Here is a 27607-nt window from a genome sequence, read left to right as displayed (position 1 = left end):
TCATTGCCTGTACTTGTCTTATTCACATCACCTAATATGCCCTTTTTAGAGAAATCCAAGGTACCAATTGGATAGAAAATTAGACAAGGTTTAAGGCGATAGAGTAGACCAAACTTGATATATGGACAACGGCAATGACATATGGACAAGGAAAATGACATTATGTAGAAAAATAAGTTACATGTACATAAGACCATATCAAATTTTTATTTTAATAAGTTTACATTAGTTTGAAATATATATGAATGAAAAAATGTTTGATGTAGGACTTCCTTTCTCAAAGTATTGCTATTGTTGTGCTCCACTTTGAAGATATCCAATCCCTAGAGACAAAAATTCACTAATCCTAAGAGGAGAAGGATTCAGTTGTTACATGCATCCATACAAAATCATTTAGTTAGAACTGGCTATGCTTGTGCATACTACAGGTGTCAACAAAACTAGGTCCAATTGTTATTCATATCACATCTGCAGAATTAGTTTACAACCTACCCTATGGACTATCGTTTTATTTCAACCATATACCAAAGTCAATATACGTCAAATGTATCATCAAAGCCAAGAAGTAGGCTTCTTTGCAAAAATTGGATAGCATCTTGTTTATGTTTCATAGAAACTATCAAAAAGCCATAGTAATTTCCATCTCTGTGGAGACCCTCACAAGAGGATTAAGGCGTTTAAACTAAATTGGAAACTTTAAATAATCATGTAAACATAGGAAGTATGCATTATTCTTTACTTTATTCAATGCCATTTTACCATGCAAGAAATTTGAGCAACATGTCTTAACTCCAACCCGATCACCATGCAAGAAATCTGAGTAGAATTTGAGTGTGTTACTTTTGATCCAAAGGACAGTGTCATGCAAAGTTGGACAACATTTTGTGGCAAAATGGAGTAAGTTTCAAAAAACTCTACGAATGACGTCTCCTTTAAGACCCTCAATAGGAGCATTAAGGTTAATATAAAAACCATAACTAGTATAGAACTAACAAAAGATTATGTGTACATCTCATTAGCATAAGATCTATGTTTTACCAATGCATGTACCTACATATGAGTGTTAGTTTTTAAAGCCTAGCCATCCATACAACAAGTCAAGCATACCCAAAAAAGAAGATAATTGCCAACTATCATCTACCCACATGTCATAGCCGCCAAACTTGAAGATCGTATTCTACTTAGATCTGCAAAATTTGGGCAACATTTCCTCTATATTTTAAATAATTTTTCAAAAAAACATTTGCTATCTCGTGAAGAGACTCTCATAGGAGGATTAAAACAAAACCACCTAGTAAGTCAAAGAAATTTGGGCTATAATTTATTTAGATCTGCAAAATTTGGGCAGCATCTTCTCTGTATTTTGAATAAATTTTCAAAAAAATAATGTGCCATCCCATGGAGAGACCCTCACAAGAGGATTAAGGCTAAACCATAAATAAAGTTGAATCAATCATAAAAAACTTCCCATACCCAAAGGATGTAGCAACTTGTCCCAAAAACTTGTGTAGAAAATCAATTTCTTAAAAGAGCAACATGTTACGTAAAACCCAGAAGAAGTCTCTTGTATGAAAATACTTGTCAACTTTCATCTACCCTCATGTCATAGTTGGCATACTTGAATTCATATTTTTTATCTACAAAATTTGGGTAGCATCTCCTTTGTTTTTTAAATAATTTTTCAAAAAACCAAAAAAAAATTTATGCCATCTCATTGAGAGACCCTCACAAGAGGATTAAGGCCAAACCGCAAAGTAAGTTTGAGAACTCATAAGAAACATTTGATCCCTTTTTGTGATCATATCATCCTATCCAACAATCTATATTATCACCAACATAGTCAAATGGGATTCAAATTCCACCTCTGCGTATGTTGCTCACAATGAATTCCCACGATAATTCTTTATTACGCAAAAAGCTCAAGATTTTTATTCCTCCACTCAAACTGAAACAATAAAACTCATAATTGTGAGTACATCCTTGATCAGTATGAGCAGTCTCATATTACTTGGATATATCACAATTGATCTACTCATCATACTTTAATCATTACCGAGTAACAAAGCTCATTACTTAAAAACCAAAATCAGTTCCAAGTAATCGTTGAATCCATAAATTCTACTAGAACACATAAAAGCTACTTTGCAACAGTATCAAATAAGCATGTCACAGCCAGTTTTGTTATGACTAATAGTTCCTTACTTATGAAAATCAAGAAAATATACCAAGTTACCATGCAATAGTATCAAACTAGCATGTCACATTCAGTATTTAAACAGGTGCATGAGCACATACCTGCTTGTTAGTCTAGTAGCCATTCTCATTCTAGAAATACACCTTGTTGTAGCATTGCACATGCTTTTGCAAGTGGTGTATCTACATCCTCAATTTTATTGTGTGTGTGTGTGTGTGTGTGTGTGTGTGTGTGTGTGTGTGTGTGTGTGTAGTTGTTTTACCATAAATAATAAGACATTATTGAACTTTTTACATTCAAAAGACAGCTGGCTCCAGAGAGAAGGAATAATAAGTACAAAAATAACTCAGTCTTAGAATCATCTTTGTATAGTGTTTATATGAATGAAGCATCATTCCAGTATACATATCAAAAGTACTTCCCTTGTCATAGGTGTATGTGTAATCATGTAAGGACAATTGCTTAAAAGCCAAAAAAACCTCCAAAGATAAGATAGAGTCCTCACCTGCCCATCCAAACAAGACAGCAGATATGTTAGCCTTGAATGTGTTTTATAGGTATCAAATAGACCATACCAGTTGTTATCCATGTCCATCTTTAAAAAGTTTTTTTAGAAACTTTCAAACCTAGTCCAACGTATTTATAAACATTTTATTACCCAAAGTGTAAGGTTTTTTTAAGTTTTAGAAGGCCATACCACCTTTGAAACCAAGTGAACTAGATCCATTGATGAAGCTTCATACTCACTTTGCCATAAAGCAAGAGCAGCTTAAATAACATTTCCTTTAAGAATATCCAACAAGTCTTTTATGACAGACAAAGTTTAACCCCAATTAGGGTTTATGCCATTCTCTTTCCTCAAATGTTACTTACCTTCATTCTCTGATGAGTAAGCCAATTAGCAGAGGTCTTTAGATATAAACACGGTATCTAGCTAGACCAAATGCACTGACAAAAGTAAGTGTGTGTGTTTTTTCATGCGCATTTTTTAAATTTAAGCCTATTCATAAGAATACTGAAACAATATATTATTACCAAAAAAACAGTAAACCACCAAGTCTAGCGGCAGTACGCATCCGATGAGGATCCCACCCAGAACAATCCACCAAATCCACTTTTATCCAAAAAGTCAGTACACAATCGGGAAACATCCCCCTGGGTTTTTTACAGTAATTCATGCACTAAGTGAACGAGAATAACTAATACCTTTACCAAGTCCAAAAAAAGACCAGTAAACAATAAGGTACAGCTAGTATGCCACAAGACAATTGGCTAACCCCCAACCAATGTACAATGCAGAGCCACCATAAGCAGTAGCAGCATCATTACCTCATACTTGATTAGCCCATTCAGCCCGTACTATATAAACTTAATCAACCCATATGATGGGTTTTACCCGGTTTTAAGCAGTAAGGAACATTAATCCTCAAAAGTGCCATAATTTGTCAAGGCCAAAGCAACCGATTATGCCACCCAAATTTTTTCTTATGTATCGTCATCAACAGTAAATAAAAAACTGTGAATAACGGGTAAAGAAACCCTTTTATCTTCAAAAATTTGAACATTATGTACCTGCACTTAGTTATGAATAATGATCAGTGCCCAAAAAAACCCGTAACAGTACCATAGTCATGCCCCAAAAAAACACCTTTACCATATGGTGCTAGTCATAGCCGACCACTGTAGTGGACCTTACCAGGCTAAAGAACAAGGAACAACACCCCTTAGTAATGCTTGTTATTGTCAAATCGAGCCAACCAAACAGAGGTCCAACCATTTACATCATGCACTGCTAAGTGTAGTCGTCCCGACCATTTACGTAAATCACTGTAAGTACAGGACTTTTATGCAATAGAGCTTATCATTTAATCAAAAAAAATGACAGAAACAAGATCATTGATGCTAAGCTTAGTGACCAACCTAAGTTGGTTGTGTTGTAAGATCCATGTTTGGTGCGGTAAAAAAACACGCAATCCTCACTCTTAATGCATGTAAAACATACGCAGAGCTAAGTGAGGGGCAATAATGCACCCTGCATACTATTATTGTCTTTGTCATTTTTTATGGATACAAAATAAGTGGGCATGTTTGATTGTAGCCCCAACTGGTTGTTTCTAGCTCAAAAAAGTGGTTATTGACCCTGCATAGCGGTATGTATACTATGGAAACCTTTAACCGTGAACTGTAGAGATAAGAAGGCAAATTTTTGGCCGTTTAGGGTGCTGCATAATTCTATGTATACATTACACCCATTATAATTGTCTGCATGCAAATAATGTTGTTGTATGGCTTTAGTTTTTATAAAAATGAATGATGTAGTGGCTACCTCGACTGGTTATGGGGTTGCGCATTGAAGGTAGGCCCAACAGTCCGTTAAAAAGGATTCTTTCCTTGGTTCTTTGTTATGTACAATATTTGGTGATGCGATACAAGAAAGTGTAAGAAATAGGTAGTAGAATGTCACCTCATCCATTTTATCTGAGTTTTTTTTACTTAAATTGAATGAGGATAGGAAATATTAGGGCTACATTGGTTCTTTTGAAATTCGGTGAAAATTGGGGACTAAATTAGGGACTATGACATTTGGATCGGAAGGGGTGATGGCCTTACGATCAGAATGATATGTACTTAATAACTATTAAGGTTCGTTAAAAAAATTGGGTACATAATAACCCTATCTATAATAAAAAGGACATACTTGGAACTTAAAGGAGTGATGACCTTTTTTATCTCAAGTTACACAATGAACAAAAAATAAAACAAAACACCTTACATCTAGCATAATTGGATTTCATGATTACTTTCAGCAATGGTTTTAGAAAGGTTTTAAGATGGACGTGGATAACAATTGATATAGTCCATTGATACCTATAAAACGCATTCAAGGCTAACATATTTTTTGTTTTATTTGAATGGATGCAGGTGAGGACTCTATCCTTTCTTGGAATTTTTTGGCTTGGCTACTATTTGTCCTTGATTTACTAGACTCTTACCACATTATGGAATAGATAATATTGATCAACCATTTACTTATACACTAGAATGAGACCTCATTCTTATAAGTAATGTACAAAAATAATTATAAGACTGAGTTGTTTTTGTGCTACCATTGGTCACTTGTCTAAAGCCGGCTCTCTTTTGAACTTGGATGTTCATTTCTGTTTATTTATTAAAAGAAAACACACACGCACACACATTTCACTTCTTGCTGGTAGCTTTTTAAAGCATCAAATTAAGGTGTATCATGCCATAGACTGTCAACACTCTGGGTTTTTTTTTTTTTAAGGACCCACACCTTTTTGCTAGACATGGGATAGGACCCTTAAAAGGGTATGATTGTTACAAGGCATGGCTAAATTAACTACTTACTACCCTCATTTACTATGCCATGAGGCGCTATGATAAACCTACTGTGCCGGACTGCATCGCAAGTGGCTACTCTTCCGCAAATCCTCATGGGGAGCTCGATCTACTCAATACACTCTGCAAGCAATTATCCATGAGTGATGGCGGCTTTCCTTCTTCTATTTAAAGAGGTGACCAAGACCCCTATGAAGCAGGCCATATGCACAATAACAACATCAATAACCAGTCAGTGAAAAAGAAAGCCCCTCAAAAAACTGTTGATAAATGTTATACGTGCCCTCCATGCTAGGAATCCTCAGCCAAATGCCCAAACAATACCCAAATCTTTTAATGTTATTTGCTTTTATTAGACTCCGTAGTACACCCAAATCCTCAAAACATTCATTCACTGACCCAGTGTAGGGAAATAGAAATAAAGGAAGTTTATAAAACTAGAAAAGACAGAGGTAGTCATGTACGGACCTGAGAAGCACCATCTTTTTCCATCAAATCCATAGCACGAAAGTAAACAGGAGCCAAAATTTCCCTCATGTCTCTCTTTCACATATACACTCAATACACAAAGACAAGGCTAATTGAGGGGCATAGAGCCAACCTTGCCTCATTTATATAGTGATCAACCACTAGATGTAATGAGTAAGGCCAGTATGGTGGATCCCTTCATGATCTTCTCATCCCTATGCTCAATTCTCAAGGCCCATGGCTAGGAATGGTAACCGCCATGGTAACTCCCATAGGGGAAAGGGTGGAATCATTAGAGAGCACGCAGGTGCACAGAGAGCGCAACATAGTTGCAAGGTAGAGAGGGGAAAAAGACCCGGTGTGATGCATTTACAAAGCACATACCCCCTTCATCAAGTTACTTAAGCAGGTGTCACAGAAAATGAAGATGTAAGCCAGTGCCCCATTTGGGGTGGTATCACACAATCGAAGCACCCTATGAACGGTACAGTCCTACGATAGCCTGAAAAATCTTGAGATGTAAGCGAAGTTAGTAAGAGATCACACAAGGTGCCATAAGAAAGAGCGGGTCACACTTGGGCCTACTTTTTACTAGTCAAACTTGTGTGTGTGTGTGTGTGTGTGTGTGTGTGTGTGTGTGTGTGTGTGTGTGTGTGTGTGTGTGTGTGTGTGTGTTTCATTCTAATAAATAAACACAAATGAACCTCCAAGTTCAAAAGAGAGCTTGCTTTAGAAAAGTGACCAATGGTAGCACAAAAACAACTCAGTCTTAGAATTATTTTTGTACATTACTTATAAGAATGAGGTCTCATTCTAGTGCATAAGTACAATGGTTGATCAGTATTATCTATTCCATAATGTGGTAAGAGTCTAGTATATTGTAATGGAATTGGCCTATTTAACTTGAGAGTAGCGGAAATTAATGAGAGTACTTTTGAGAAATGACTTTGTGAGCATAGCGGGTGAACATAGTTGAAGATAGCAACATAATCATAGCAATTAGTTAACTTAGCATGAACAATACTTTTGCAAGAGAGAGAATTTAGAGAACATGCCAACAATTGAGGACCGGATTATGTGGATCCGGTCCCCCCTCCAATAGGCATTTGTATTATGATTTCTCCCATTAAGAGAGACTTGTTACAATACAATCTTTGTGTTCCTTGTGCCTAGGTGATGCAATGAAGATGAAAAGCTTCATGCATCACAAGCATAACATAAACTTGAAGAAAGCTTTAACTATCCCAAGCCTCAGTCCCAAGACCTCAAACACCTTTGAAGATGGAGAGAGCCAGCAGGGAATGAGGGTAGGGAAGAGGAAGAAGAAACATTTCATAGGAGAAAGAATTAGTTCCTCACTTATCATAACTCTTGTTGCTAGCATACATAATAGCATAGTAATGAAGAAGAAGGAGATGGAAATCTTAAGCATTGAAGCATGGCTCTTGGTTGGATTTGCACTCCATAGCCAAGAGTGTTGGTGTAGGCTCTCAACCTCTACTTGCTTGGAGAAGGAGAGGGAGATCTTGCACTTTGCATAGCACACAATGAGAGTGTTTGTGAGTGTATGTGGGTGAGTATGCCCCCTAAGCAACCCCCTAGATTTCTTGGGTCGACCCCCCTTGTAGCTCATGCTTGAAGCTCATTGGACCCCTCCAGGCCTAGCCAATCATAAGCAGGAGGCATTACAAGCAGCAAGGGTAGCCTTGAGACAAGTGTCCCCCTTTCCCCTTTGAGAGAGAGGCTAGAAAAATGCTAAATCAATTAATTAAATATCCTAATTTATTATTGTACCCCTTGGGTGGCCAACCAATAGGCTTCACGCACACCATGAGGGAAACATGAGGAGGAACTTGACAAGTGTCCCTTTTGCTTTCATTGTACCATGCATGCCTTGTGTGAGTGTGTGGGTGTTCTCTCTCATCCCCCCTCATGTAGGGCTCGCCCCCTCCTTGTAGGGATTGAATCTTTGACTTTTTGACACCTCAAGCCCCTCATGCATAGGCCCAGTTCGCACCACAAGCTTGGCTCTTAAGCACTTTAAGCTTGGGCTGGGTTCACACCTCAAGTGCAACCCTAGCATCTCAAGCATGTGAAGCACCTCAAGCATCTCAATCATTAAGCACCTCAAGCATCTCAAGCACCTCAATCATCAAGCACCTCAAGCACCTTAGTCATCAAGCATGACAAGCACCTTAGTCACCTTAGCATGACAAGCAGGACAAGCATCTCGAGCTGGGTCGGGTTCCCGCGCCTCAAGCTCAGCCCTAGCTTACCTAAGGTCAAAGGACTTTTACACACATTATTGGAGGTCTTCAATGAAGCTAACCCTAAGGTCTTATGCTCCATTGGTTAGCCTTTCTCTGTGATAGACCATCTATCATTTGGGCCCCTTTACCATTGGCCCCATGTTGAGATAGATCTATAAGCACATGTCTATATCTTAACACTTGTTCCCGTTTATTCTCCCACATTAAGTGATCAATTTAATATGAGAAAATCATTTGGGTTGGTTAGATATTAGATTTTATGACATATATCAAGGACGAATAGCAGCAAGCCAAAAACATTCCAAGAAAGGGACAGAGTCCTCTCCTGCATCCATTCAAACAAGACAAAAAATTATGTTAGACTTGAATGCATTTTATAGGTATCAATGGACTATATCAGTTGTTATCCATTTCCATCTTACAATCTTTCTAACTTAAACTATTGTTGGAAGTAATCATGAAATCCAGTTATGCTAGATGTAAGGTGTTTTGTTTTATTTTTTGTTCATCGTGTAGCTTGAGATCAAAAAGGTCATCACTCCTTTAAGATCCAAGTATTATAGATAGAGTTATTATGTACCCAAATTTTTTAACGAGCCTTACATAATTATTAAGTACATATCATTTTGATCGAAAGGCCACCACCCCTTCCAATCCAAATGTCATAGTCGCTAATTTAGTCCCCAATTTTTCATTGAATTTCAAAAGAACCAATGTAGCCCTGATTTTTCTATCCTAGTTCAATTTAAGTAAAATAAACTCAGATAAAATGGATGAGGTGACATTCTACTACCTATTTCTTACACTTTCTTGTAGCACATCACCAATTATTGTACATAACAAAAAACCAAGGAAAGACTCCTTTTTAACGGCCTGTTGGGCCTACCTTCAATGTGCAACCCCATTGTTAATAACCCCAATTTTTAAGGAATACTAATATTTATTTACATAGATTAAGTTCTTATTAGAAAGCCACCACCACTTCTGATCAAAGTTTTTCATCCCTTTTTTGTAGGTCCCATGGAGTTGTAGTGTTTTGCAAATCCAAAGAGGGTTTATGTTTACAAAACTAGATTAGAGAGCCCAAAATCTTGAGTGCTTAATTATTACCAAAGTTGATGCTTTATCTCTTTCTATACTAATTCTATAGAAATTTAAACTAAGAGTGTTTTTCGGATTTTAAACCGAAGAGTCAAGTTGTCCCTCCTTTTTAACCAAAAGCAATTCTGAAAAGAACAAGAATCGAGAGAGAATCAAATATAGATGCACAATATGTCGAGTTAACTATATAGATTAATAAGGTGTTCCATGATATTCAACCACAAGGCAGCTAGCCCACATGCCCCCCCTTTTTTTTTTAAAGCACCTTTGACTTTAGTAGGTCATTTAAGAAATAGCGCATTTCTACATAAAAGAACAGAGTGAAATGTGATCAACTCAAATGACAAGCAAGTAACAATACTGAGTTCCTTTTTTTAAAAAGAAACCATATCATGAGAATGAGCTAAACATCTTTCTCAATCAATCTCATGTTATTAGCTGAATCCATAATCATAACCAGTAAATGTAGCATTTAAGTTAAATAATCTCCTTCCCCCTGTTTTAGAAAAATCAGTCATTACTCTTGTTTTACCTTATCAAGCAAAGACAAACAATTAATCGAGGCGACAGAAAACGTAACCTCATGAGGAGATTAGATCTACGAATCAGTCAACAGAGTAATGTGATTAATCAACCAATAGAACCATTTAGATAGTAGCAACTCCAAAAAAAAAACACGTTCAGTCACGAGCGTGCGAAGCCCCGTCTTGCTCGACCAGCTCCATACAAGCAAAAAACAACGCACTAGGCAATGTGTATGATAGGAAATGAAATGCCCTCAACCTTTCTTTCACATACACACACCACACAGTAATGGCTAAGTGAGGGGCTAGAGCAACCCTCACCTGAATTTATAATAGCTCCCAGATGGTAAGCCAGCGAGTGTACTAAGTAAAGAATCCTTGTACGATCCGCATTTGAATGATCCATGGTACGAGGCAGTTGGTATACCAAGATCTGTAAGAAATGCGGAATACAATAAGGATCTAGTAGCAAGGAGAGTAGAGAGAGATACGATGCAAAGTAGATGAGTGGCAAATCAATTGCTCAATCTCCTCTACAGTTGGTACACGCAGATCTCTGTGGAAAAATGTTTACATCCGCTTTGGGTGGATGTTTCTACTTTTTGCTGTTAGTCGATGACTTTACTAGAAAGATGGTGGTGTATTTCATTCGTGAGAAGTCTGAAGCTTTTGGAAAGTTTAAAATGTGGCAAAAGCTTGTAGAAAATGAAACAGGAAAGAAGGTGAAGAAGCTTCACACAGATCGAGGAGGAGAATTCATCTCAAATGAATTCAACAATTACTGCAACGAGCATGGCATAAAACGACACCTTACTACAGCTTACACACCACAATAAAATGGAGTTGTCGAGCATCGCAATCAGACGGTGGTAGAAATGGCAAGGTGTATGCTCAAAGCCAAGGGTATGCCAGATTCCTTTTGGGCCGAAGCAGTAAGTACAGTAGTGTACATTCTCAATCAAAGCTACACAATGGTTTTGAAAGGGAAAACGCCTCAAGAAGCCTATTCTGGTAAGAAATCTTCAATCTTGCATTTCAAAACATTTGGGTGTTTCTGTTATGCACGTATTCCTGATTCACAACGAACAAAGTTAGAAGCCAAAAGCAAGAAGTGTGTATTTCTCGGATACAGTGAAGAGTTTAAGGCTTATAGACTCTATGATCCAGAGGCAAAGAAAATACTCACTAGTCGGGATGTGGTATTTCAAGAAGGGCCACATACGGTGGAGAAACCAGGTTCGTCCACTTTCTCATCAAATGAAGAAATAACTCACCATGTGCCAGACCAAAGTCAGGTAGAAAATCAAGAGGAGAAGTTGTTTGATGATGACTCAAATAGATCTAACCAAACCTATTGCAGCATCACAGGAAAAGCCACTACCAAAGTGGGCTCAACAGCTTTTTTGTTACCATATACACCATATACATGTGGTAGTGATGTGTGTGAACACACTAGGACCGCCGGGGCATTTTTTCCCTCTTTAGGAGGTTTTTTCCCCCGTGCATTGTATATACGTCCATCACTCTAGGGCTATCTATCTTTCCATTTCACACTAAGTAATACACTCTCTATTGTGTGCCTTGAGCTTCCTTCGTCTTCTCCAAGCTGTGTGTGTTTCTCTGCAACCCTAATTCCAACAATTGGTATCAGAGCAGGTCACGTCCTCCCGGGCTTAGTCGCCAGCTGCTCCAGCACACGCCTGTTCACTTTCTCCGATTTCAGTGAGCTTTGGCGAGCGTTTGCAGGTCGAGAAATATTTGGGACAGCTCGAAGAGCTGGGTCTGCTCAGAATTTTGATTTGGACTCATTTCGGCCTCTGTTTCCACTACAGGCAGTACTGCACAGGCTATTTCGTCATTTTGTGCAGAGTTTCTGTCAGTTCCGTTTTCTGCATAACAGGTGCCTTATAGTCTTCTACGGTTTGTGCTATATAGCACAGGTGTTTCCCGCTCCATTTCTCCTATTTTCGAGCAGTTTTCACATCAGGTACAGCATTTACCATGGCTGACAACAACAACACAGATGTGTTCAAGATGTTTGCTGCTGAGGATAGGTTGGATGGGGACAACTACCCTATGTGGGCTTATATGATGCAACATGTTCTTGTGTCAAAGGGTGTCTAGAACATTGTGCAGGGCATTGATGTACGTCCTGGTTCTGAGGATGTAGGCGATGTTGAGGATGTTGCAGGTCTTGCTGCAAGGATTGCAGCTGTTAGAGTTGTTTTGCCTACGGCAGAACAAGCTCGTTGGGATGTTAAGGATGCGCAGGCTCATGCATTGATTGCGTTTTCTGGAAGTCATTTCTGACAGTTCCCTTGTGCAGACTGTTCTTGATGCCTTACCAGATTCCTACCAGACTTTTGCTAGTACTTGGAGACTGATGACCCAAGGAAATCCTGAAGTTGTCAAGTTTGATGCATTATGCACATTGCTGTTGCAAGAGTCACTTTCCAGAAAAAACAGGACTAGGCAGCGTGCAGTTGAACAGGCTTTTATTGCTTCTCAAAGAAAGGGTGGTAACAGTAATGCAGCCACTTCTTATGGTTCTGCTGCGAGTGGCAAAAATTATGTTCCTAATGCTTCTGCTGGCAGTACTTCGTCTGGCAATTCTGGTGATAAGGGAAAAAAGAAGATGCGTTGCCATTATTGTAAATCCAATGATCACTTGATCAAATCGTGTCCTAAGTTGAAGGCCAAAGAGTCTAAGAAGAAAGAGGGTGGTTCCACTGCAAATGTTGGTTCCACTACAAATGCAGCCATTGTTGAGTCTTCTGTGAAAGGAGACTGTAATGCTGATGTTGATGCAGAATGGGCTTTTAGCGCAGAGTGCACTTACAATCCTGTTGTCCATGATGCATGCTTGTCAGTTGCTGCAGATTCACATGTGTGGTATTTCGAGAGTGGTGCTACAAAGCACATTACCTCACATCGTGAATTGTTTACCTCTCTCGAGTCTGTCCCTCATGGGAATTCAGTCACTTGTGCCAACAACGCCTCTTATCCAGTTCAGGGAGTTGGAAAGATTGTGCTCACTGCTGCTAATGGCAGTTCCTTCACACTTGTTGATGCACTTTATGTACCTGGGATCAAGAAGAATCTCTTGTCTGTATCCGCACTTGCTAGACTTGGACTTGTAGTCAAATTTGTGGATGACAGATGTACAGTTCATGATCTCAGTTTTGGTGATGAAATTGTTGCATCTGGCCTTTTGTGTCGTGGGTTGTATAAGCTCACTTTGTATGACAAGTGTGGATAAAATTTTGCAAATGCTGTTGCAGATTCAAGGGCTATTTCAGATGCAAAACTTTGGCATGCACGTTTTTGTCATCTGAATCTTGCGAGTTTGCTACGTTTGCAGAAATCTGATATGGTTGCTTCTTTGCCACCTCTTGAAGCACCTGTCAAACATGTTTGTGAAGGCTGTATTTTGGGTAAGATGCAGCGTTCTAAATTTCCAAAGGATGGTTCAGTTTGGGCCACATGCAGGTTGCAGCTTGTGCATAGTGATGTTTGTGGGCCCATGCAAACTCCGTCCTTGGGCAATTACCTGTACTTCGTGACTTTCATTGATGATTACTCCAGGCATGCATGGGTATTTCCGCTTAAAGCGAAGTCCGAAGTTTTTATGTGCTTCAAACAATTTTTGGCTATGGCTGAAAATGTCTCGAAATGTACTATGGGCACCCTCCGTTCCGATCGAGGGGGGGAGTATATGTCTCATGAATTTAATGCATTTCTGGCTAGTCGTGGGATAAAACACCAGTGTACTGTGCCTTATACACCTCAGCAAAATGGTGTTGCTGAGAGGAAAAACAGGTCATTGACGGAAATGGCACGATGTATGGTCAAAAGTCAAGCTTTACCGCATTCTTTTTGGCTTGAGGCCATCATGTGTGCCACTTATGTACTTAACAGGTGTCCTACGAAAGCTTTGCAGTCTATTTCTCCATATGAAGCATGGCATGATAGAAAGCCTTCTATTGAGCACATACGTGTTTTTGGCTGTTTGGCATATGCTTTGGTGCCACAAGTGCAGCGCAGAAAATTGGATGATAAGGCTGTCAAATGTATTTTTGTTGGTTATAGTGCTGAAAGCAAAGGTTACAGGTTGTATCATCCGCAAACAAAACGTATTCTGGTCTCATGGGATGTAGTGTTTGTGGAAGATTCTGTTCAGCCCTTGTTGTCATGTACTAGAGACAGTAATGTAAGCTCACGGGACATTTATGACACTTTGTTGCCTCTTTTCAGTGGTGGAAATACGAATGTAAGTTCCAATGAGGCAAATGTACAGCCTATGGGGGTTTCTGAAAATGTTTTAGATCAGCCTATTACTGATGCAGATGTACATGATGTACTTGATGAGGAAAGGGCTGAAAATGAGCAGGCTAGAGGTATGCCAAAATGGCTGGTGCACACTTTGCGTGACAGTAAATTGGATGCACCTTTGTCTAGTCGTACTCGTTCAGGCTCTCGCCATGCATCTTATGCATCAGATTGTTATGCTTTGGCTTTGTCTAGCTTACATGATGTTGAGGAGCCTCTGACTTTTGATGAAGCACAAAATTCAAAAAATTGGATGGCTGCCATGCAATCAGAATATGATGCACTTATAGAAAATGACACATGGAATTTATGTGATTTGCCTCCTAGCAAAAAGGCCATTGGTACGAAGTGGGTTTACAAGTTGAAACGCAAACCGGATGGTGAGATCGATCGCCATAAGGCTCGACTTGTTGCAAAGGGTTATGCACAGCAAAAAGGCATAGATTACGAAGAGACTTTTCCTCCCACTTGTCGTATGACTACTGTAGGTTTTCTATGTGCATTGGCATCTCATTTTGGTTGGGATGTACATCAATCAGACATTGTTACTGCTTTCTTGAATGGTGACATATTTGAGGAAGTTTATGTAACGCAGCCTCGCGGTTTAGTCATAAAAGGACAAGAGGACAAAGTGTGCAAATGTAATAAGGCTTTGTATGGGTTGAAGCAATCTCCTCGTGCTTGGTATGAGAAAGTTGACACTCATTTGGTCAAACAAGGCTTTCGTAACAGTCCAACAGAAAGCACATTGTATGTAAAGCATGAGGGTGATGTATTTCTCATCGTGGTTCTTTATGTTGATGATTTGCTGATCACTGGACCCAATGAGAGACATATTGCTGAATTTAAGGCTGATTTGAATGCTACTTTCAAGATGAAAGATTTGGGGCTGTTGCATCATTATTTGGGTATACAGTTTAACCAGTGTGATGGTGGTATTGCCTTGTGTCAGAAAAGTTACATAGAGACATTGCTATGTAAGTTTGGACTTGAGGATTGCAAACCTATTGCCACTCCCATGGAAACAGGTTTGAAGTTGAGTCTACATGATGCTGGTGATCCTGCTGATGTCACTCTTTACCAAACTGTTGTTGGCTGCCTCATTTATGTCTGCAACACGAGGCCGGATATTCAGTTTGCAGTCTCACAGGTCAGCAGATTTATGCATAGCCCAGGGTCTAAGCATTAGCAGGCTGTCAAGACGATTTTCCGCTACCTTAGTGGCACTTTACATCTTGGCTGGTTTATCCCAAGGGGGGATCATTGCCGCCAGACTTACATGCTTTTTCGGACTCAGATTGGGCTGGTTGTTTTGACACGCGAGTGTCCACAAGTGGTTTTTGTTTCATGCTTGGCAGTTCATGTATATCATGGTTGAGCAAGAAGCAACCTACTGTGGTCACTTCGAGTTGTGAGGCTGAGTACAGGGCAGTCTTCACAGCTACAGTTGAGTGTGTATGGCTCAGACGCCTTATGGCTGATTTGGGTGTTGGACAGGACACTGCCAACACTATCTACACTGACAGTCAGAGCGCATTGGCAGTTGCGAGGAACCCAATTTTTCATGCTCGCACAAAGCACATTGAGGTGCATTACCACTATGTCAGGGAGAGGCTCTCAGCAGGAGAGATCAGCTTGGCTTATGTGCCAACCCAGGACAACCTTGCAGATCTTTTCACAAAGGCATTATCTCGTGAGAAGCTTGAAGCTTTCCGCAAAGCTTTGGGCTTACTCCCCTTTGTGGACTGATCCTGTCCTCAGGGCATGGCACTTCCCTTTACTCATGTGCCAGCTCTCGTTCACCGCATCACTCCAGGGGAGATTTTTTACCATATACACCATATACATGTGGTAGTGATGTGTGTGAACACACTAGGACCGCCGGGGCATTTTTTCCCTCTTTAGGAGGTTTTTTCCCCCGTGCATTGTATATACGCCCATCACTCTAGGGCTATCTATCTTTCCATTGCACACTCAGTAATACACTCTCTATTGTGTGCCTTGAGCTTCCTTCGTCTTCTCCAAGCTATGTGTGTTTCTCTGCAACCCTAATTCCAACATTTTTGACGCTCGAAATCCTCAAGTTCACAATCCTCATGAAGAGGAGGGGGGTTTGCGACGGTCAAAAAGAATAGAGGAGCAAAGGAGACCATCCGAACATATCGCCAACATGGCTCTCATGACAAAAATTGTGGGCTCTGTGAAGGAGCCAGCCTCCGTCGACGAGGCCATGGCTCATCCAAAGTGGAAGGAAGTGATGCAGTCTGAATACGACATGGTAGTAAGTAGAGGTAGAGAGAGGTATGGATAGCGAGAAACCCCTCCGGTACTACATCACAGTTTCATGCGCTCGTTGCACAACTTGCAAGGGGCACGAGAACCAATGTAGCCCTGATTTTTCTATCCTAGTTCAATTTAAGTAAAAAAAACTCAGATAAAATGGATGAGGTCACATTCTACTACCTATTTCTTACACTTTCTTGTATCGCATCACCAATTATTGTACATAACTAAAAACTAAGGAAAGACTCCTTTTTAACGGCCTATTGGGCCTACCTTGAATGTGCAACCCCATTGTTAATAACCCCAATTTTTAAGGAACACTAATATTTATTTACATAGATTAAGTTCTTATTAGAAAGCCACCACCACTTCTGATCAAAGTTTTTCATCCCTTTTTTGTAGGTCCCATAGAGTTGTAGTGTTTTGAAAATCCAAAAAACATTTATGTTTACAAAATTGGATTAGAGAGCCCGAAATCTTGAGTGCTTAATTATTACCAAAGTTGATGCTTTATCTCTTTCTATACTAATTCTATAGAAATTTAAACTAAGAGTGTTTTTCGGATTTTAAACCGAACAGTCAAGTTGTCCCTCCTTTTTAACCAAAAGCAATTCTGAAAAGAACCAGAATCAGCTCAATATTGAGAGCGAATCAAATATTTCAACTAGATGCACAATAGGTCGAGTTAACTATATAGATTAATAAGGTGTTCCATGATATTCAACCACAAGGCAGCTGGCCCACATGCCCCCCCTTTTTTTTTGAAAGCACCTTTGACTTTAGTAGGTCATTTAAGAAATAACGCATTTCTACATAAAAGAACAGAGTGGAATGTGATCAGCTCAAATAACAAGCAAGTAACAATACTAAGTTCCTTTTTTTTTAAAGAAACCATATCATGAGAATGAGCTAAACATCTTTCTCAATCAATCCCATGCTATTAGCTGAATCCATAATCATAACCAGTAAACGTAGCATTTAAGTTAAATAATCCCCCCCCCCCCCCCTTTTTTAGAAAAATCAGTCATTACTCTTGTTTTACCTTATCAAGCAAAGACAAACAATTAATCGAGGCGACAGAAAACGTAACTTCATAAGGAGATTAGATCTACGAATCAGTCAGCAGAGTAATGTGATTAATCAACCAATAGAACCATTTAGATAGTAGCAACTCCAAAAAAAAAACACGTTCAGTCACAAGCGTGCAAAGCCCCGTCTTGCTCGAGCAGCTCCATACATGCAAAAAACAACGCACTAGGCAATGTGTATGATAGGAAACGAAATGCCCTCAACCTTCCTTTCACATACACACACCACACAGTAATGGCTAAGTGAGGGGCTAGAGCAACCCTCACCTGAATTTATAATAGCTCCCAAATGGTAAGCCAGCGAGTGTACTAAGTAAAGAATCCTTGTACGATCCGCATTTGAATGATCCATGGTGCGAGGCAGTTGGTATACCAAGATCTGTAAGAAATGCGGAATACAATAAGGATCTAGTAGCAAGGAGAGTAGAGAGAGATACGATGCAAAGTAGATGAGTGGCAAATCAATTGCTCAATCTCCTCTACAGTTGGTACACGCAGATCTCTGTGGAAAAATGTTTACATCCGCTTTGGGTGGATCTTTCTACTTTTTGTTGTTAGTCGATGACTTTACTAGAAAGATGGTGGTGTATTTCATTCGTGAGAAGTCTGAAGCTTTTGGAAAGTTTAAAATGTGGCAAAAGCTTGTAGAAAATGAAACAGGAAAGAAGGTGAAGAAGCTTCACACAGATCGAGGAGGAGAATTCATCTCAAATGAATTCAACAATTACTGCAACGAGCATGGCATAAAACGACACCTTACTACAGCTTACACACCACAATAAAATGGAGTTGTCGAGCATCGCAATCAGACGGTGGTAGAAATGGCAAGGTGTATGCTCAAAGCCAAGGGTATGCCAGATTCCTTTTGGGCCGAAGCAGTAAGTACAGTAGTGTACATTCTCAATCAAAGCTACACAATGGTTTTGAAAGGGAAAACGCCTCAAGAAGCCTATTCTGGTAAGAAATCTTCAATCTTGCATTTCAAAACATTTGGGTGTTTCTGTTATGCACGTATTCCTGATTCACAACGAACAAAGTTAGAAGCCAAAAGCAAGAAGTGTGTATTTCTCGGATACAGTGAAGAGTTTAAGGCTTATAGACTCTATGATCCAGAGGCAAAGAAAATACTCACTAGTCGGGATGTGGTATTTCAAGAAGGGCCACATACAGTGGAGAAACCAGGTTCGTCCACTTTCTCATCAAATGAAGAAATAACTCACCATGTGCCAGACCAAAGTCAGGTAGAAAATCAAGAGGAGAAGTTGTATGATGATGACTCAAATAGATCTAACCAAACCTATTGCAGCATCACAAGAAAAGCCACTACCAAAGTGGGCTCAACAACTTTTTGACGCTCGAAATCCTCAAGTTCACAATCCTCATGAAGAGGAGGGGGGTTTGCGACGGTCAAAACGAATAGAGGAGCAAAGGAGACCATCCGAACATATCGCCAACATGGCTCTCATGACAGAAATTGTGGGCTCTGTGAAGGAGCCAGCCTCCGTCGACGAGGCCATGGCTCATCCAAAGTGGAAGGAAGTGATGCAGTCTGAATACGACATGGTAGTAAGTAGAGGTAGAGAGAGGTATGGATAGCGAGAATCCCCTTCAGTACTACATCACAGTTTCATGCGCTCGCTGCACAACTTGCAAGGGGCACGAGAACCAATGTAGCCCTGATTTTTCTGTCCTAGTTCAATTTAAGTAAAAAAAACTCAGATAAAATGGATGAGGTCACATTCTACTACCTATTTCTTACACTTTCTTGTATCGCATCACCAATTATTGTACATAACTAAAAACCAAGGAAAGACTCCTTTTTAACGGCCTATTGGGCCTACCTTCAATGTGCAACCCCATTGTTAATAACCCCAATTTTTAAGGAATACTAATATTTATTTACATAGATTAAGTTCTTATTAGAAAGCCACCACCACTTCTGATCAAAGTTTTTCATCCCTTTTTTGTAGGTCCCATAGAGTTGTAGTGTTTTGCAAATCCAAAAAAGGTTTATGTTTACAAAACTGGATTAGAGAGCCCGAAATCTTGAGTGCTTAATTATTACCAAAGTTGATGCTTTATCTCTTTCTATACTAATTCTATATAAATTTAAACTAAGAGTGTTTTTCGGATTTTAAACCGAAGAGTCAAGTTGTCCCTCCTTTTTAACCAAAAGCAATTCTGAAAAGAACTAGAATCGGCTCAATATTGAGAGCGAATCAAATATTTCAACTAGATGCGCAATAGGTCGAGTTAACTATATAGATTAATAAGGTGTTCCATGATATTCAACCACAAGGCAGCTGGCCCATATGCCCCCCTTTGTTTTTTTAAGCACCTTTGACTTTAGTAGGTCATTTAAGAAATAGCGCATTTCTACATAAAAGAACAGAGTGGAATGTGATCAGCTCAAATGACAAGCAAGCAACAATACTGAGTTCCTTTTTTTTAAAAGAAACCATATCATGAGAATCAGCTATGGATAGGGAGAATCCCTTCAGTACTACATCACAATTTCATGCGCTCGCTGCACAACTTGCAAGGGGCACAAGATGAAGAGAGAGAGAGAGAGAGAGAGAGAGAGATCGGGAGAACTTACCATTAGAAGGTAAACAAAACTAATTACCCAGCCCGCCTGGAATGAATGCGGTGTAATCCATTGTGCGAAGCCACGCATACCATGAGAGAGCCTTATGGTTTGAGTTCCCACGAGGGGGGGGGGGGGGGGGGGGGGGGGGGGGGGGGGGGGGGGGGTTGTTGTTACTACTTAATACTAGTCAGTTTGTTCCCCAACTTAGAAGGAGATCTAAGAGTTCCTTCAATACTCAATCACACATCCAATACCTGGGAGAAAAAATACTTAGTTGAGCCGAGAGGCAATTTCCGTCACTACTGGGCTAGCATTAGCCAAAGCATGGATTAGGCAAAAGGTTCCAGGTCCCCATAAGCTGCTCAGAGATAGTGCATTAGGTGAGAGCAAGTGTGTGGATAAGGGTTAAAGCTTGAAAAAACAATCATATCAATTAGTGATGTGTGTGTGTGTGTGTGTGTGTGTGTGTGTGAGAGAGAGAGAGAGAGAGAGAGAGAGAGAGAGAGGTGTCACAGCATAAAGTGAGGGACATCATTCCAAGTCGACGGAGCCTACTTGTAGGGTTTGAAATCAAGAATTTGACCTAGGAATGATTCCAAGTTGATTAACTTATGTGCAACCTAGATTAAAAAACTTTATCTCAATTCGTGTTACTGTGAAATATCAAAAACATCAAAAACATAGAAATGATTCTAAACTGATTTATCCTTGTTCTATACACGAATTATTTTTGAAGTCAAGCCTTCGGGTGCAATGTCTTCAAATTGAATGTAGACAGAGAAAAAGAGAGAGAGAGAGAGAGAGAGAGAGAGAGAGAGAGAGAGAGAGATGTTGAGTTTATGGTCATAAGAATGCACACAGAACGCTTGTAGAAAAAGAAAAGGCTCAAGGGCACACTATGGGAAGTAGTATCATGGGCAGATGAACTAGGTAGCAAATCATCTGCGCAAAGATGGTCAAACTCAAAAAAAAATAGACTTGGTCTCTCTCTCTCTCTCTCTCTCTCTCAAATGACAATGTCAGGACATGAATCCTAATTGGCACCCTACAATGGTTGAGGTCTCTTCTAGAAGGATAGAGGGTAGCTAACTTAGGAGGTGCACACAAGGAAAGGTGTCCTACATACAGCAATCAAGATTGAGCTATATTGGAAATTGGTTGGGTGGAGCTTCTTTGTCTCTATCTTCATGCAAAGGGCTTGCAAGGTCTAATTACCTTTGTATGACAACAGGTTGAGATCACTTCATGTCCATGCAAGTGATATCACGTGGAATATGATCTGTCACAATCTTGATAAACGATCTCTCTATGAAACAAAACTATGAGGGCCGTCAAGTTTACTCATTTGAAAAAAAAAAGGAACCTTTGCCACTATGCTGTGGTTGTAGCTTTGTGATGGATGAACTCGATGGCCCTCATCACAAAGCTACAACCACAGCATAGTGGCAAAGGTTCCTTTTTGAATTGTGGTTCTCGTGGCTCGGTTTGAGCTTTTTTGGTCTTAATTCAATCTACTCACAGTTGTGAGTTTTGCAAACAAAAAAAAAAAAAAGATAGTGACAAGGATTAGTTCATAATTTTGCTTTTTAGAGAGATCGTTTATCAAGATCATGATTCTTTCCTTCTCTTCTGTCGAGCTCGTGCCTCTTTTGCTCTTTTGAGCCCCCCAATTCCCCTCTGTTTCTAGCGATGAGTGAGTCCAACTTGCTCAACTTATTCAGTTGGTACTGTGAAGGCATCCAACAAGACACAAAAAAGATGAGAAGGTAATGGTATACAACCTTATCCTGTGCCAATATAAATCAATAAGACTTGCCATCTTTTTTGTCCCTACAAAATTCAAATTGCCATAAAAGAGGACAAGTGCTGAACTCATTCAGTTATCTCACACCCTCCCTTGTTTGATCCTACGGAAATTTGTCTTTAACAGCCCTGGCTCTGAAGCTGGTTTTGCTGGCCCTAGTTGCTTCTGAATGGCAGGTAGACCCAATCTAGGACTCATCACTTTGTTGTTTGAGGGCTTTGGACACATCTGTAAGGGAAGTAGGGGCTTAAGCGATAAGGGACCCAAAGAAGTGTTCCCACCTTCCATCGTGGCGTGTGACACTTTGGGAGCAGCCTGCTGAATTTCCTGATGCTCTCCTCCTGCTTGTGAACTTCTTCCTCTACCAGAAAAGTTCATGATGCCAATCAATTTCTCTTTGTCATTTTCTCTTAATCCCACTGCCCTACTAACTTTGCTTGGCAGGATTTGGGATGATGTATCCAAACACTCGGCTCTTTGATTCCCTTGAGCTTTGTTGATTTCTGGCCTTTGAACAAGCATGGGACTGCAAACAACTACAAATTTCTGTCACAAGCATTAAGGGTTGATTTGAGACTGAAAGCCAACGAAATTTCATCTTACTGAAGCTGCAGACTCTCTTTGGCAAGCCAATTGAGTTTGTTATGGAGGCCTCGCTCATGATCAAGAGGATTGTAGCTTTGAACACCCAACTGCGGATTCATTTTATAACGATATCCATTGATTAAGAGGATGCACATCAACATTTGAGTTGGGCAAAAGCCACATTCAAGCGAACAGTTCTTTTCTGACCTTGGATAAGCAAGAGCTGACAGAGTCTCTTATCTCCAAAGGTAGGTTCTGTTTCTTCAGCTCGGGCAGTGAGAATTGCAAGAACTCTTCAGAAGCTGCTATTCTCTGGAGGACAGCAAATGCATTGTGAACCAAGCGTATGTAGACTTACTTGAATTGCTTCCAACTGCGAGGGCATTTAGAAATAAAATCGACAGTAAATGCTTACTCTTGCCAGGAATGATCTGTTGTCTGCAGGAAGCAGTAGGTAATAGCAAGAAAATGACTTTTCCGCCCTCATGTCAATGTCAAAGGAGGATGTGCAGAGCAAACCACAATCTTGGGAGTACAGAGCCTCACAAAGGCTAGAAAAAACTGAAAGAAACAGCAGAGTTATTCATGTTTCCAACGAAGAGAGCTTCAACATCCACACAACTAGAATCTTTACTTACCACCATCATTAACTTCCAGCTTATCCGTATCATCATCAAAGTCAACTTCAGACGAGGGCAACAAAATGTAAGGATCTCCAAACAGCAAACCTACATGGAAAAGTTGAAGCATTTGGTGCTTGGTATAATATTGACCTTCTCAAAATTACAGGACAAAAAGGGATCGTAGGGACTCTTGACCTTCACTCAATGTGCTTAAGAGAATGCATTTCAGAACACTGAAGCTCAAGGAGAAAGTGGGACTTGTAAAATGTTTAGCAGGCTCCACAGGACTCATGAAGGATGGCAGGTAAAGAACAGTGTGAGATCCAACTTTGACACCATGAGAGGTGAAGTCGTGATTATCAAGCTTCTGCCCTGTAATTGGACATAAGAAATGGGATCTTTCTGTCATATGTGTCATAGAGGAATCTATGACTGCTCCGTGGCACCTGCAGGTCTGAAACAGACAATCGTCAGCATTCAGAGACAGGAGAAATATCACACTTTTATATCTATAGCTCCAAATCAAGTATAATCAATAAAGCCCAAAATCTCTGACACATCCATCTGCCCAAAATCGTTCACGATCGAGTGCTCTGCATAAAACTTGAAAGCTCACTTCCAATTTAATAAGGCACAAACTAAAGACCCATCTTGGCATCTCTCAACATTTCAAGCCATTCCTTTAGATAATAAAGCATGCTTCACATGAGGACATTCAAGTACTGCAACTTGACCCCTTCCAGTGCTTTTACAATATCTGGCTTCAAACCCTAGTATCCACAACAGACCTGTAATGCCTCACAGTACGGACTTCCAAATCTTCTCTATCAAACATTGAAGCCCTAACAAGATTTACTGTAGTATTGTAAAAAACTTCAACGATTTTGAACTTTGCAATTTACTCATAACTGCACCATAAGAAGGAATGTATAGCAACCAATTGTTCTTATTGACACCTGGCATGGCTGTATGGAATCTGTAAGCTGCACCAGCAATGGCCACAATGCGCAAAACACTTTGTCTGTATCTTTATAGAGTTTTTCTTTGAAAATAAGAGTAATTTCCAAGGGACCTTCTACATCACTGACCAAATCTTGGATCCATTTCTTTTCGAGAGCAGCCAATTGCCAAACATCTGTATCATTGAATGCCAAATGTCTAAGTACAAATTCTGATATGACATCGGTTATACAGCAAACAATACGCTGCAGTAAAAGTCAGGCACCCCAAGATACTTGCTGAAAAGTGCAATTTTCAAACTCCCCAATGTTTTCTGCAAGATCCCATCTACACTGCTCGTGTGAGCCATCACCTAGAAAGCTCTCATCAGTGGTCTGAAGAGAGAACTGAATAAAATCGATGGAAATGCAACGATCTGCAGCTCCCTGCGAGCAATAAACCCACTCATGCTTTGCAAAGTAATGACCACTGAGGCACATGCATAATATACTCACCTTCAACATTTGTCTAAACGAGCCAGTATTCTCAAAAAATTGAGAACTTATCATTATTATCTTCTTGAAACTCTCCTCAGAAGCCCAAGAAAGCAGTCCATTTCTTAGCTGCAATAAAGCTTCAATGCTTGACACTGGCCAACACAATTCTAGTCATTCATTTCTTCAAGAAAGCAGAATACCTTTTCTCAGCTGAAACAGCAGAGTACTACTTAAAAGCTTACAAAATAAACTAGCAAAGAGCCTCCTGCAACATGTTTTTTTTCTCGCTAAAGGCTACATCGTGTTGTTCACTTGCCACAACACATGAAACTACAATTATCCTTGATATTGCAACCATCTTTGCTTTTCATTGTGCACAACACACCAATTACATGCGACACTGACAGAAAGGCAAAGCCTACTGCTTCTACTGAACCACAGGCTTCACAATGCACACCACTTTCATGCAGGTAAATGAGCTTATATATTTGCAGATGTTTAAAGCACGAAAAACCCTGATGATGCAGATAAACTCTTTGAACACTACAAGTCCCTAACGACTCAGTATCCAAAGACGGGTAAAACTAGGTGTAACTGCTCACAACATCGCTCTCAAACAAGAAAAGATGCTGACAAAGATGGAATGGGAAAGCCAACATGCATCATAAAATATCAAAGGGTAACCAAAGAAGCCGCTCGTTACATAAGTTTTATGTCCCATGTAAATGCATGCACTCCTGAGCAATGGGAATCCAAAATGACTTGTTTGGTTTCATGTTTATGCTTGAAAATTAGTGCTCTCTCTCTCTCTCTCTCTCTCTCTCTCTCTCTCTCTCTCTCTCTCTCTCTCTCTCTCTCTGTGTGTGCGTGTGTGTGTGTGTGTGTGTGTGTGTGTGTGTGTGTGTGTGTGTGATATTCCCCTAAATACTTAATGATGTCCCTTAACAACTATAGAGTTTACTTCAGTTAGTCAGCAGCTACAGAGGAGAAAAAGGAGAGGCAAGGCTCCGACAATAAACTCACCTTGACCATGACTAGAAGAAATTCCAAGGGATGAAGAAGGAAGTAGGCTGTTAACAGCATGATGAAACTCTCTTAAATTTAACGATTCCATAGACTTGTAGATAATGCGTAGCTGAAAAAAAACGAAGACAATCTGAATACAGGAAGGAAGGGAGAAAATGCTTTTTTCAACCAAAAAAGCAAAACGAGTAAGACGTAAAGATGGACCCCACCTCATATGTTGCAGACACAGACGCCCTATCCACACAACAAACAGCAAGGTTGAGCGAAACGATCCTGAAAGATGACGGTGGAAGCTTGAATCTTGTAGCTGCACAAGAATTGGCAACACGCAGCAAAGTCTGCAAAAATCAAGGAACCGTCACGAGGAATTCCATATTCCTGCAAACTCAAATGTTGCAGTTGACACCATGAGCAACAGACACCGCATATGAAGAGGAGGAACGTGCCCGTTTGATGTCGTGAAGCAGCAATGGCGGAAGTAATGGTAAGTCCAACACGAAGCACAGTAAGCCCATATCGAAGTAAGCCGTCTTCTTTCTCCCAGATTCCTACAAGGATGCCGGTCTCACCATCAGCAGCGTCCAAACTACTTTAGCCTACATTTTTCAAAATCTAATGCTCCCCGGAGGCCCTTGCCGGGAGGGGGAGTTGGAGGAGGCCAAAGCAAAGTACGAAAGAAAGAGTGGAATGGAGAGTCCCGACCAAGAAAAGGGTCTCTCTCTCTCTCTCTCTCTCTCTCTCCCTCCATAGGATGGGCCATACACTAGTGAATAGTAAAATCGGAGACGGTCAAAGGCCCATGCCACATGTGTCCATCTAGATGTGTGCGCAAATGGAATGGCAATATACAATTCGCTACGAGGCATGTCCATGAGTGGGCAGAGCTCTACCAAGGCCTACCTTCTCGCCCATCACATTGTCATTTTCATTGTCTGATTTAAGCATTAAGATTTGACGACCATCCACCTCACATGACACGACAGGAAACATCAAGGATGTCAGCAGAATGGCAAAGTTAAAAAATGGCCGTCCATAGGGACACTCCGCATTTAGATAGAATGTCAACAAATGGGCATTCTCATAATCTACTCCTCCAAAAATATTGTATAAAAGTAATAATACATAGCCAAGTTGCAACTTTAGTGTGCATTGCCAACGCCCCATTGCTCAATATCTACATGTGCAAGCTTCTCACTAGTTCCATGTAATTATCTTTATGTTTTGATGCATACATAAGACTATGGATCTATATAAAATTATGGTTGTAGCAGAAAACGAAGTACTCTGTTTTGATGGCCTATTTATGTAAGTTTTGAGAAGGAGAAGAGAGTGACCTCTTTCTTGCCCTTTTCTTCCTTTGTTTCCTCTCTTCCCTTTAGGAGTGACGAGGAGAAGAACGGGTGGGGTTGAACGTTTCCTCTTAGGAGGAGTTGGCGATCGTCTAGACCGCCATCTTGTGGAGCCACGTCTTCAGAGGAACTTAAAGTTTTATTGCTTTCTTGCTCTTTGGATTCCTCTTCTCGTATGGGAGAGAGTATTCTTTTAGGGGTCTCTTCAAGAGGCCTCCTAAGCTCTCTCTCCTCTTGGAGAGGAAGGGAAATCCCATAAGCGCGAAGTTGTTGAGTAACTTCTGCTTGCAAAGCAGGGTTGCCTATAGCTTGCGGCAATCTAGTAATGAGATAATTGACAAACATGGGAGCATCATCATTAGCACCTTCATGTGAAAAATCAAAGCTATCAATGTTCATTCTACTCTGTTGGTTATTATCAGCCATGTTAACAAAATTTGTGTACTTACTTAGTGTATGCTTTGGCAATTCAAAACCTTAGTTGCTACTCCTCTTAGCCTTTGAAAAGTAGCACTTAAGTATCTACACCCACAGCTGGAAGTGGTTAATTATAGAGAGTAGTGGAGTGGGTCTAATA

At 40.1% G+C, this 27607-nt stretch overlaps 1 protein-coding gene across 3 annotated transcripts; it reads right to left on the bottom strand.

Moving 5' to 3' along the window:
• Window positions 1-21968: 21968 nt before the first annotated feature.
• LOC147466058 (uncharacterized) lies at window positions 21969-26351 on the bottom strand. Of its 3 annotated transcripts, none has more exons than XM_086523593.1 (12): window positions 26128-26350; window positions 25891-26019; window positions 25679-25790; window positions 24674-24807; window positions 24445-24604; window positions 24176-24354; window positions 23415-23673; window positions 23235-23324; window positions 23012-23157; window positions 22804-22908; window positions 22615-22703; window positions 21969-22537 (listed from the first exon to the last, which is right to left on the bottom strand). In XM_086523593.1, the coding sequence occupies exons 1-12, from the start codon at window positions 26194-26196 to the stop codon at window positions 22093-22095; spliced, it is 1917 nt and encodes a 638-aa protein (XP_086379719.1). In that variant the 5' UTR covers window positions 26197-26350; the 3' UTR covers window positions 21969-22092. The 3 variants fall into 3 exon arrangements, with proteins under 3 accessions (XP_086379719.1, XP_086379723.1, XP_086379725.1); XM_086523597.1 differs by having other exon boundaries at window positions 24532-24604; XM_086523599.1 differs by having other exon boundaries at window positions 22290-22547; window positions 26128-26351.
• Between the last annotated feature and the right edge of the window lie 1256 nt (window positions 26352-27607).

This window comes from Adiantum capillus-veneris, chromosome 1 (assembly GCF_014529385.1).
Source record: "Adiantum capillus-veneris isolate H3 chromosome 1, ASM1452938v2, whole genome shotgun sequence".
Classification (NCBI taxonomy): Eukaryota; Viridiplantae; Streptophyta; class Polypodiopsida; order Polypodiales; family Pteridaceae; genus Adiantum; species Adiantum capillus-veneris.
Note: the sequence above shows the minus strand (reverse complement) of the source record. Positions and strands in the feature narration are given on the sequence as shown.